At 44.2% G+C, this 12,478-nt stretch overlaps 1 protein-coding gene across 1 annotated transcript in view; it reads right to left on the reverse strand.

Annotated features, from left to right (window-relative positions):
• Nucleotides 1-12,478, reverse strand: part of LOC137299861 (SH3 and cysteine-rich domain-containing protein 2-like) — a 77,520-nt gene that overhangs the window by 14,797 nt on the left and 50,245 nt on the right. Inside the window, exons 3-7 of the mRNA XM_067968805.1 lie at nucleotides 10,208-10,305; nucleotides 8,592-8,673; nucleotides 4,814-4,926; nucleotides 3,783-3,861; nucleotides 3,142-3,203 (exon numbers count right to left, since the gene is read on the reverse strand). Of these exons, the coding sequence (XP_067824906.1) occupies nucleotides 3,142-3,203; nucleotides 3,783-3,861; nucleotides 4,814-4,926; nucleotides 8,592-8,673; nucleotides 10,208-10,305 (434 nt within the window). The remainder of the gene's footprint in view (nucleotides 1-3,141; nucleotides 3,204-3,782; nucleotides 3,862-4,813; nucleotides 4,927-8,591; nucleotides 8,674-10,207; nucleotides 10,306-12,478) is intronic.

Here is a 12,478-nt window from a genome sequence, read left to right on the forward strand (position 1 = left end):
AATTGCCAGGTCTCAAGTGGCCCCAGGGCTTCAGGTTGGATATCCCTGAATACAGAATCTCATGCTCTTCCTCTTGGTCCTTATCCCTCTATATAAGAATGCATAACGGTTTTCAATAATAAATCACTCATTCTTGTTCCATGTCCAAACCATCTGAGCTTCGATTGGTGATTTGGTTCACTGCCATTTTGCGGAGTCCAAATCTTTTCAATGCTCTGTTGTTTTTTGAGCCTGTGGATCTGAGGAACACCTAGAATGCATCTCAATAGTGTTCTCCACACTGGAGCTAATGGGAATGTATGTAGGGTGTTGCTCCTTTTGACAGCATCTTTCATTACTTAAAAGGTATGTTGTAATCTCACTAGGGGCATACTGGTTTGTTTAATTTCATAGAGCAGCATGGCAGTGTTTAACTAGCCTGATTGAGTTTTTTGATGAGGTAACAGAGAGGGTTGATGAGGGTAATGCAGTTGATGTGATGTATATGGAATTCCAATAGGCGTTTGATAAAGTGCCGCATAATAAACTGGTCAGCAAAGTTGAAGCCCATGGAATAAAAGGGGCAGTGGCAGCATGGATACGAAACTGGCTAAGTGAATTGGCCCCCTGGCTGGAGAGTCGAGAAATAGAGGGCATAGTCGCAGATGAAATTTAACGCAGAAAAGTGGTAGGAAGAATGAGGAGAGGCAATATAAACTAAAGGGTACAATTCTAAAGGGGGTGCAGAAACAGAGGGACCTGGGGGTACATGTGCACAAATCGTTGAAGGTGGGAGGGCAGGTTGAGAAAGCAGTTTAAAAAGCAGTTTAAAAAGCATACAGGATCCTGGGCTTTATAAATAGAGGCATATAGTACAAAAGTAAGAAAGTCATGATGAAGCTTTATAAAACACTGGTTCGGCCATAACTGGAGTATTGTGTCCAATTCTGGGCACCGGACTTTAGGGAAGGATGTGAAGGCCTTACAGAGGGTGCAGAAAAGATTTACTAGAATGGTTCCAGGAATGAGGACTTCAGTTACGTGGACAGACAGGAGAAGCTGGGGTTGTTCTCCTTAGAGCAGAGAAGGTTGAGAGGAGATTTGATAGAGGTGCTCAAAATCATGAGGGGTCTAGACAGAGTAGGTAGAGAGACGTTGTTCCCATTGGCAGAAGGGTCAAGAACCAGAGGACACATATTTAAGGTAATTGGCAAAAGAACCAAAGGTGACATGAACAAAAACTTTTTTACACAGCGACTGGTTATGATCTGGAATGCACTGCCTGAGGGGGTGGTGGAGGCTTTCAAACAGTAACTGGATAAGTACTTGAAGAAAAAAAATTTGCAGGGCTACGGGGAAAGGGCAGGGGAGGGGGACTAGCTGGAATGCTCTTGCAGAGAGCCAGCACAGGCTGGACAGGCCAAATGGCCTCCTTCTGCGCTGTAACCATTCTATGATTCTATAATTCTATAAAGTGAGAACTGTGAAAATTCCACTCAAAGTCCAGCATATCGATCACCCATGTTGCAACCGGAGTTTTCCTGGGAACGTCACTCCTTGTAGAAGCACCTGATTGTGGAATTAGCTCTGTAACAACATAGGAAGAGCAGTAGGCCCATAACCATAAGAGATAGGAGCAGGAGTAGGCCATTCGGCCTGCTCCGCCATTTAATGAGATCATGGCTGATCTGATTTTTACCTCAACTCCACTTTCCCGCCCTTTCCCCATTAAGCCTGCTCCGTTATTTTATTAACCATAGTAGCTGTTTATCTTTATAATCCCAATTCCTTGCACTTTCTCCGTACATCCTTTTACTTTCCAAAGAAGGAACTATATGGCTGTGGCTGGGTGAGGTTACATTACTGCAGATAAACTGATGCACAGTAAGTGTACAATTTTGTGCTTAATCACATTATCTTTCAATTAGAAATGATTTAAAAAAAAAAGGAACCCATCACATCACCAGATGTTCCCATGCACAGCTCTCCCGTGAGGAGCAGCTGATGACCTTTGACATGCAGATGTAAAGTAGTCAACCAACATAGCACTTTTTTTTGGGAGGGGTGGGTAATTTTATTATTTTCATCTCCCTTTCTCTGTTTCACCCCGAGAAGATTAATTGGAGCACTGCTGGATGTCCTGCGCTCTGCAATTGGTAGACTATCGCCTACCACTAGGACGCGTGCTGGAGCACCAGTGGGAGAGGGCTTCACCATTGAGTTTGTATTTCCCGAGCTGGATAAGTGATAAGTGCAGCTCAGGCTGCCAATGACCCTCTCTAACTGACTGATGGGAGGCCACCCAGACATAACTCTCCCGTCTGAGTTTATTCCCTCCCCCTGCCTGCCTACTGGGAGATGCCACGGTCTCTGCTCAATGGCTCCACCCTCACTCAATGCAGCTGAGGTCAGGAGCAGACGGAACTTCCCCACTGTAGCATTGTGCATCACCACAACCCCCCAGATTCCACTTTTATACATCTCAGTCAACGTTTGTCACTAAACAGCTGTCAGGAGCAGCCCGCAACCCTTCTTTGGAATTACCAACTGTCTTTGCACGATTCACAGCAAAGGATGTGGTGGCGCACTCTCTGATAAGATTTCTGAGTTTGTAAGAAGCAAAGGAAGGGTTTGTCCATCACTTTTTATAAAGGTGTTGGCCCTTTACATTTGATAGTAAGCAAATTGTCCCTCGGACAGACTATAATAAACCTCCATGTTTTCAGTACGAAGCTTTAATTAGTAGCAAGATGAAAAGATATCTGCTGATGTGGAAATTTGACAAGCTCAGCAGCATCCAGCTAATAAGCTCATTTGTGATTTTACAGTTAGCAAGAAATTTGCTGGAAAAGAGCTCTCAATATGAAGGATGGCCCCATTATATAAGCTTGGTCATGACCTCCCCATTCATCACAGTCTGATGAGGCCATGTGCCCTGACATTACAATTGTTCACACAGGGAAGCGATAGGAGCAGAGCTGATCGCCCCCTCGAGTGCCCGAGCTATATCCTTATTTCCTCTCCTCGCTGTTGCAGTTAAGGTTGCTGGGCAATGATACCTGTCCTCCCTCTGCCAATCTGGCAATCTCGTTTCCACGGATACCTCACTAGCATCCACATATTAATAGCTCCTTCCAATTTCAATAAGTCAATTGGATTTACCTGAACGGACATAGTGCTCTCTCCCTTTTCCTCTGTCTCAACTGTTCCATTCTCTGAAGGCACTTAAAAAAAAATGATTGAATAAAATCAGTGCTAGGTACAGGGATGAAATAGAGAGAGAAGCTATGATCAAGGTGATTCATTCCAGGCAGCTTACTCTTTCTAACCTTTCTTACCTTTGATGGGTCTGTAGGTAAATGCATCACCAGGTGGTATTGGGATATTTGATACCTCATTGATGTCAGCCATGGCTCAACTGGTAGCACTCTCACCTCCGAGTCAGTTGGTTGTGGGTTCATAGTCTCAATCTAGAGACGTGAACACAAAATCTAGGCTGACACTCCAGTGCAGCACTAAGGAAGTGCAGCACTGTTGGAGGTGCCATCTTTCAGATGAGATGTTAAAATGAGGCCCCATCTGCCCCCTCAGGTGGATGTAAAAGATCCCACGGCACTATCCGAAGAAGAGCAGGGGAGTTGGCCAATATTTATCTCTCAACCAACATCACTAAAACAGATTATCTGGTCATTGTCACATTGCTGTTTGTGGGACCTTGCTGTGTGCAAATTGGCTGCTGCATTTCCTACATTACAAGAGTGACTACTCTTAAAATAAAAGTACTTCATTGGCTGTGAACTCACCGGCGTCTTTCTGGCTCTCATTCTCTTCCGAACAGCTTGTGCTAAGATCAGGCTCCTCAGCAATGTCTCCATTTTCACCCTGCATCGAACAAGAGGAAGGAACAGTCACTGACCCAACACACTCACTTATTCCCAAAAGGTCGCAAGCCATGATCTCAATTCAGGAGCATCAGAACACAGATCTGTGTGTGCAATTCCATGCCACTCTGAGCTGGATTCCAGTTATGACACTGTAGGCAGTTATCCCTTGCAGTCCAGATAGTTGAGGTTTGGGAGAGACTCGTTCCTGACATTTTAAATTAGGTACAGGGGAGTCTCACTCCTCACACCCTTTACATGGGTTCCAGGAGGAGACTTATTCCTGACCAAATTTGCGTTGAGTACAGGGAGACTCATGCTCCTGATCTACTTTTCATGGGGAGACTTGTTCCTGACACAATGTCACATTTCAATACTTTTGCTTATTTGCCCTCGGAGGGAATTCAGATAAATTTGGATACAGGGCAAGAGGGTGGGGGGTTCCGAATTTGCAGATGATGCTAAAGTAGTAAATAATTCGTAGGACCAAAAGAACCTGCATGGGGATATTGATAAGATGGGGAATGGGGAGAGCCTGGGTGATGTGGAAGAGCAGAGGGATTTGCAGGTTTATGTTCATAAGACATCAAAAGTAGCATCTTGAGTTCATAGGGCCATTAAAAAAAAGTGAACGTTTGCAAACTCAGTACATTGCCTATTCCCCATTCTGACTTTTCATATCCAATTGCGTAGCCTTGGAGCAAAGATGTCAGCACAGTGTTGAGACCCCCTCAACAGGGGCACTTATATTCTAGCATCAGTCCCCCCAGGCTGGCACCATCAGGTCAAGCAATTTGGCATAATACGGTGACTGATGGTGGTAGAGAGCAGTTCTGCAGAGTATAGAACTGCTTAGAAAGTTCCAGTGGTGTTAGCAGTATAAAGGAGATCCTATGCGAGTGGATATTTTGGAGCAGTGATTCTGAGACGTGCTCATGTGGTTTCATACTTACCAAATGCTTTGTTGGCGATTCGGAGAAACTGCCAAAACTCGACCGGCTCATCTGGGCGAGAGATGTCCCGAATCGGAGTGCTTCATACACCGGGTCCACTTTACTGCTCGTGGCTTAAATAGAAAGGGGAAGATGACGGAGATGAGAATGTACAGGGCAATCGCTGTGATTTTTCTTACATTTTTGATGTGTGTGAATCAGCGAATCTTCAGTTACTGTTTTATTTTTTTTTACTCAGACCTTCATAGAACCAAACAGCACAGAAGGAGGCCATTCGGCCCATCTTGCCTGTGCCAGCTCTTTGAAAGTGGTGCCAATCAGTACCACTCGCCTGCTCCTTCCCCAAAACGCTGCAAATTGTTCCCCTTCAAGTATATATCCAATTCCCTTTTGAAAGTTACTAATGAATTGCCTTAGACCACTCTTTCAGGCAGTGCATTCCAGATCACAACAAAAAAAATTCTCCTCATTTCTCCCCTGGAGTTTTTGCCAATTACCTTGAATCTGTGTCCTCTGGTTACCGACCCTCCCGCCAACAGTAACAGTTTCTCCCTATCTACTGAAACTAATGAATGTTTTCTTTAAATCCCTCAATGACAAGGAAGAACCGAACAGACCAAGAAAAAACACATCAAAGCAAAGCCGCAATTATTTGCCTTTGTTTAAAAAAAACCAGTAACTTTTCCCAGAAGTTATGTCTATGGAGATCCCGCCTTAGAAACATAGAAAATAGGAGCAGAAGTAGGCCATTCGGCCCTTCGAGCCTGCTCCGCCATTCAATATGATCATGGCTGATCCTATCTCAATACCATATTCCCACTCTCTCCCCATTCCCCTTGATCCCCTTTGTGTCTAGAAATCTATCTAGCTCCTTCTTAAATATATTCAGTGACTTGGCCTCCACAGCTTTCTGTGGTAGAGAATTCCACAGGTTCACCACCCTCTGAGTGAAGAAATTTCTCCTCATCTTAGTCCCAAATGTCCTACCCCGTATCCTGAGACTGTGATCCCTCGTTCTAGACCCCCCAGCCAGGGGAAACATCCTCCCTGCATCCAGTCTGTCTAGCCCTGTCAGAATTTTATATGTTTCAATGAGATCCGCTCTCATTCTTCTAAAATCTAGTGAATATAGGCCGAGTCGACCCAATCTCTCCTCATACGACAGTCCTGCTATCCCAGGAATCAGGCTGGTGAACCTTTGCTGCACTCCCTCTATGGCAAGTATATCCTTTCTTAGGTAAGGAGTCCAAAACTGCGCACAATACTCCAAATGTGGTCTCACCAAGGCCCTGTATAACTGCAGTAAGACATCTTTGTTCCTATACTCACATCCTCTTGCAATGAAGGCCAACATACCATTTGTCTTCCTAACTGCTTGCTGCACTTGCATATTTGCTTTCAATGACTGGTGTACAAGGACACCCAGGTCCCTCTGTACATCAACATTTCCCAATCTATCACCATTTAAATAATAGTCTGCCTTTCTGTTTTTCCTTCCGAAGTGGATAACTTCACATTTATCCACATTATACTGCATCTGCCATGTATTTGCCCACTCACTCAACTTGTTTAAATTGCCTTGAAGCCTCTTTGCATCCTCCTCATGATCCCACTTAGTTTTGTGTTGTCAGCAAACTTGGAACTATTACATTCTGATATTATGTTTGATGTCACTCTCGTAGAGGCCTCTTTGCATCTGGGATCTGAAGTTCTTTTATATTTTCTAAGCTGTCAGTCTAGTGAGCAGTCAAAGCTCAACTCCAGCAGTGCTAACGCCCCCCCGATTATCCTTACTGCAGCTGCCTTGTTCTCTATGGAGAGACCAGCTTCCATCTCATCACTTTTACATTAGAACTCAACTGACTACAGACACCTGTTTCTCCTTTGATAACTGCTCTTGATAATAGAAAATTACCCACTGGCCCAAATGTAAATTTGCCATCAGATTGAGCGCCCCCCCTGTTTTAGGGAGTTAAACGCTTGGAGCTGATCCCACACAGAGCACCTGACAGTCGAGACTCTGTATTTCGCAGTGGAGCTCGGCAGGCTACCGAAGCTGGAACTGAACGACAAATATAAAATTGGAGAGTGACACGTGAAGGTCACACTTCTGAAACTGGAAAGTAGTCAGGTGAAAGCATAGTGTGAAGCTGTTAACTTCCTGTTTTATATAATAATCTCCCTACTAACACACTTATCCCTCGCCACAGAGAGTTCCCGTTACCGCTGAGCACTTACCATCCCACCCAATGTTAGAGATATTCTAAACTCATGATTTGCTGTTTTATTAAAAGTGCTTGCAATATCAGGGATTGGGTGGGTTGAAGACTGACCTTTCGCCCCTGGAATCTGAGCTGAGTCCAGCTGAGACTGATGAAGGGATTGGGGAGGGTAGATATAGAGAAACTGCCAGTTGTTTGGGTCCTCAAAGCATTCCCTTCGCAGCAGCCTGGACCCCATTCCCATAGGATGGGGACTCCCAGTAAAAGCTGCCCACGTTTACTCGTCACCACAAAATCTGTTTGCGTAAGTCACACTTTAACCGAAGTTTACATGATCAGTGGACGGAGGGGGTGTGGCGATCTCCAGCTGCTCGTTCACCCCGGGGGGGGGGCGATTTCCTCCGTTCGTTACGTGAATTCACAATTTTGTGACAAATAACAGAGGAAATCTTGCCCCTTCTTTGTGCGTGCAAAGTGATGAGTGCGACTGTTATACCAGTTTGCTGCTGATTTGACACTAACATAAAGACAAACCACGAGCATGTGAGCGAAATGTGGCTCAGCAACTGCAGCGATTGGAAATACACTTCCGCTATCGTAAACGTGTGCATTATTGGAGTTGACCCAAGGAGGCTTTGTTCTACATCTGTACTATGTTGTACCTGGCCTGGGAACGCTTGAGGCTGAGAATGAGTGCCAAAAGTCTTCTGCTCCCCAGCAATGACATCACTCACCTCGGTGAGCACAAACGTTTATTAAAAAAGGTAGAGATTCACTATTAATATCCAGTGTTAGAAAACATGTGTTTGCGGACATACTGAGGGCGGGATCAGGCTGGGTCTTGACATTCCTCCAAAGCTGGACGGCCGGACAACACTCACTATCTTGGCTCAGACATTGAGGATGGCCAATCAAGCAAAGCATTGGCGGGTCACTGGTGACCATGGAACTGTGCTCCAGCAAAGAGTTAATGCCTTCAGGCAGGAGAAATTAGAGGGGAAAAGATATTGGAGGTAATTTTGACTTGGGCGATAACATGAAACGGACGATATCGATTCATTTCCATTGAAGGGAAACGAAAATCAGGAGAGATGTTGCCCGTTTTACACTTTCGCCAAAGTCAAAATTTAGCCCCATTGGCTCTGCATCTCCCTCTATGAAGCCTAGGGCTTGATTAGTTACAGACTAGGATTGACAAAGACCTGCATACAGGTCCATTGGAACCTCTGTTATCAGGAAAGGGTAGTCTGCTTAGGGAGACCTGTAAAAAGTCAGAAAAAACAGAGGGAAGTAAACAGAAAATACATTAGCAGTAATAAAGCGAGTAGCAATGTTGACATTGGTGCAAGTTCCAGTTGGGTGAAAAAAAAACAATCTTAAAGAAAAGGGGGAGGGGGAATATGAAGTCCTCACAAGATAGGTTCCAGAATATTCCTTCCAGAACATCAACCATCTTCTCCTTCCAGCATTTATCTGTTCCTTAACAAGATCACATGATAGGCTACAAAAGATCATGTGAAACAAGATGGTTTGGATGGGTGCAATAATTTACTCACCAATTGGCATAGCTTCCTTGACAAATCCATATTGTTCATGGATGAGAAGTGGAGAGCTGAAATTTCGACAGAATCCCAACGGCTTTCCATCGTGACATGAAATAAGGAAGGAAGAGCATGGTGGTTAAGATGGACAGTGATTATTGGCATCTTCTTAGGACGTTAAAGCCAACTGGCTTGACAGTACATGCTTCATATTGTTAGAGCTGGACAACTAAGAGATCCTGCGTTAAAACCAGCAAGTTTATCACCTTGCCTTGTATCGTCACATTTATGTATCTGAACTGATGGATACATTTGCATGTAGCTGGCTGGAGCTAACCCAAATTGTTGGGATCTGACTTGTCCTTTAACGCCCACATTCCTTGATGTATGGCATTTGTATTTCCCATCTACTTGGCTGGAAGCACTGCCACTGGGGCACATTTTTTTGTTGTTGCCTTAAACAAGGTTGACCCACCTTAAAAAGGGCATGTCAGTTTGTAACAGTTTTCGCTGCTCCTTCACACAGTCACGTAAATCCCTTCTGCCAAAGGCAGAATTGCTGAGAAAATGAATAGGGCCTACAAAGGTCAAATCTGATGTTCCTGTCGCTTTAAGTGAAAAAGCCCATAATAAAGGGCTTACATTATGATTAGAGGTGACATGATTTATAAATGTCCCTGGGTAGTATAATGATTATGACAGCGTGTGGAAATGCTACAAGCTCATACATTGAACGAGATACCAACAGGCAACAATTGGTCTTGGCGCAGACAGAGTCGCTGTCTGTAATCCCTTCTGTTTTTTTTTCATTGGATCTGTACTAATGTACCATAACTGTATTTATCAACACGCAAAAAGATCTGTTACGGGAAATTTGATGGCTTGTACTTGGCTGTCTATTGGGTGACACGTTTCTGCTATTAGTCATGCAGCAGGTTTGTGACAGATGTAATTAATACCCTGATTTACAAGGTTCATTGTTCATATTTCATACTTAGAATGGCAGAATATGATTAAAGCGGTTGGATTTGTATAATAATATTTACTGCAGGTAGTGACAGCAATATCTCCTGAACAGATACATTAAACTCAGTAAGGATTCATTTACCATCTCATGTCACTTCACTCAAATACTTTCCAATTTTGACGACACGTAGCTAATGCTCTAAAAGAAGCTGATTTTATTTGGGGTTTTTTGTTTTGTTCTTCAATCCTTCATTTAACAAAATGTTAATGTGGCTCATTAAGGCAAGGAAGGAGAGTGCTGGAGGGTGAAACATGCTCTTGTTTTCGAGCATTAGCAGCCAGCGCTCCTCGGTCAGGTACAGAGTAAAGCTCTGAACCAACATTCATTAAAAAAAACCCCAGATGATCTGGACATTTATTTAATTGCTGTTTGAGGGACCTTGCTGTGCACAAATTGGCTGCCTACATTACAACAGTGATCTTTCTGTCTTTCTTTATTCCCTATCGGTATGACAGAAAAAACAGAGCTGCAAACCTTTTTAAAATGTTGAAATTTTTCCTGTGTGAGGCACCGAAGTTTTAAAACACCAAATTTGTAGCAACTGCCCATTAGATTCGTTGGATGATTCAGCAGCAATTTTACTGAACTCTTGAACTCCACTCACCAGTTTTCCGATACACTGCTGCTGAGACGCATCTTCTCCGCACTGCGGGTGAGCGTTGATTTTACAGATTTTGCATCGCCATCCTCGTTTGGAATACCCTGAAAAAACACAACACAATAAACAATACTGTATGTCGATCCCCTGTGTCGTCTCCCTCCACCCTCTGCCACTGCAACTCCCTGCTGCCCTACATCTCTGCTCACACTCTCCAGTCTCTGGTTTACTTTCCATCCCTCTTATTCCCCACTCCGTCCGTCTCCCATCACCAGTGATGGATCCTTCAGCCTTACCATCCCTGCACTTTCAAATTCTCTTCCCAAATCCTTCTGCTTCCTGCAGCTCTCCTCAGTGTCAAAATCCTCCTTTAAGCCTACTTCTTTGGCCATTAGAATGAAACCGGGGCTAAAAGGATTCAATTATGAGGACAGGTTGCACAGACTAGGCTTGTATTCCCTTGAGTATAGAAGATTAAGGGGTGATCTAATTGAGGTGTTTAAGATGATTTGATACGGTAGATAGAGAGAAACCATTTCCTCTGGTGAAGCGGGGGGAGGTGGGGGTCCAGAACAAGGGGGCATAACCTTAAAATTGGAGCTAGGCGGTTCAGGGGTGATGTGAGGAAGCACTTCTTCACACAAAGGGGAGTGGAAATCTGGAACTCTCTCCCCCAAAAAGCTGCTGAGGTTGGGGGTCAATTGAAGATTTCAAAACTGAGATTGATAAGATTTTTGTTAGGCAAGGGTATTAAGGGTTATGGAACCAAGGCGGGGAGATGGAGTTAAGATAGAGATCAACATCTGGTTGTTTTCTTTGCTGCTGATGAAATTTCATCGACTTGTGGCATCCAGTTAACATGTTAGAAATTTCCAGACAGCCCACTTGAATACTGGACTGTCTGGTCCAAAACCAGATCAGCTGCAGCCTTAAATGGTGAACAGCTCTTCTCGAGATCCTTCTTTGCCCAAACAAAAAAAAGAAAGAAAGACTTTTTTTAATGAAGGTAATACTCCTTTACAACAGCAAGGTCGTCGCAACAACAAAATTCATTGGAATATTTCAGGGAGTGTAGGTCCAGCACAGAGTCCACTATAGATTCCCCAAGCGTAGTAATCTCTTTAATAATTGTTTTGTGTATCTGTACGTCTGCCGTGTGCATAAGGTCAAGTCTCAGCTTTCTGACTGATGTAACATGATAGCAGTGCTGAGGGACGACGAGAGATTGGGAGATGCAACCAAACGGAATGAGTGAGGCAACTTTCAAGAAAAGCTTTGAGACCACCATTAGAGTCTCCACCCTGACAGCAATAGGAGGCGGCCACTCGGCCCACTGAGCCCGTGCCAGCTCTTTGTAAGAGCGATCCAGTTAGTCCCGCTCTTTCCCCCTAGCCCTGCAAATTTTTTCCCTTCAAGTATTTATCCAATACCCTAACAATCAATTAGCAGCGAATAGATTTTAGGCAGAAACATCATTTAATTTGAAGGAGTTTTGGAATCAAAAGAACTATTATTCAGGTCATTGGGATTTTAAAGTAAAATTTCTGCTACAATTCTGCTGATTAGTAGGCCGAATCACAGAGAGCTGGGCCTGCAGCAGCCTGGGACTCCATTTATCACAAACCCCTAGAGGAAGGTGCAACTGGCGTGGCTTTTAGGCCCAAGATTTATTTCTGTATTTACTTCACTTTTTGAGTGTCGTTGCGATTGTGTATCCCCCACACTAAGTCCTGCCATGCTCATGCTGTAATTTTCAGCCCTTGTGTAATGCGATGGATGATTTTAAAATTCTGAGAGTTATAGATAAAATCACGGGTGCCCAGATTAAACCCATGTTCCGCCACGTGTTTTTAGTGGTGGGTGAGATTCCCGCTTTACTGAGACATTTTCTCCCTTTCCAATCTTGTCTCTGCTCATTATGGACCCCAGGTTCAAGGCAGCCCAATTTCGGGAAGGGGGTCTCAAACAGATGCTAGGCCCCTAATTTGCATGTGCAAAGGGCTAACGCCTGTTTCAAGCACGTGCCTTAGACTGGAGTCTTTACCAACACGGTGGGCAGCGCACATCCGCCGCAGAATGTGCGCGTGTACACTGCCCGCCATATTGGAAGTCAAAATTATCCCCAATGTCTTCTGGAGAGGTGGAAAGAAAATTGGGGGAAGAAAGGTTGGTGCAGTGTTAGTGTAGTGGCACTAGATGTCTCTAGCACATTTGGTAAACACTATAGAGAAAGCATGCAACTGGCACTCAGCCTCACCCAATGGGAATGCGGATTGG

Source organism: Heptranchias perlo, chromosome 30, assembly GCF_035084215.1.
Source record: "Heptranchias perlo isolate sHepPer1 chromosome 30, sHepPer1.hap1, whole genome shotgun sequence".
Taxonomy (NCBI): domain Eukaryota; kingdom Metazoa; phylum Chordata; class Chondrichthyes; order Hexanchiformes; family Hexanchidae; genus Heptranchias; species Heptranchias perlo.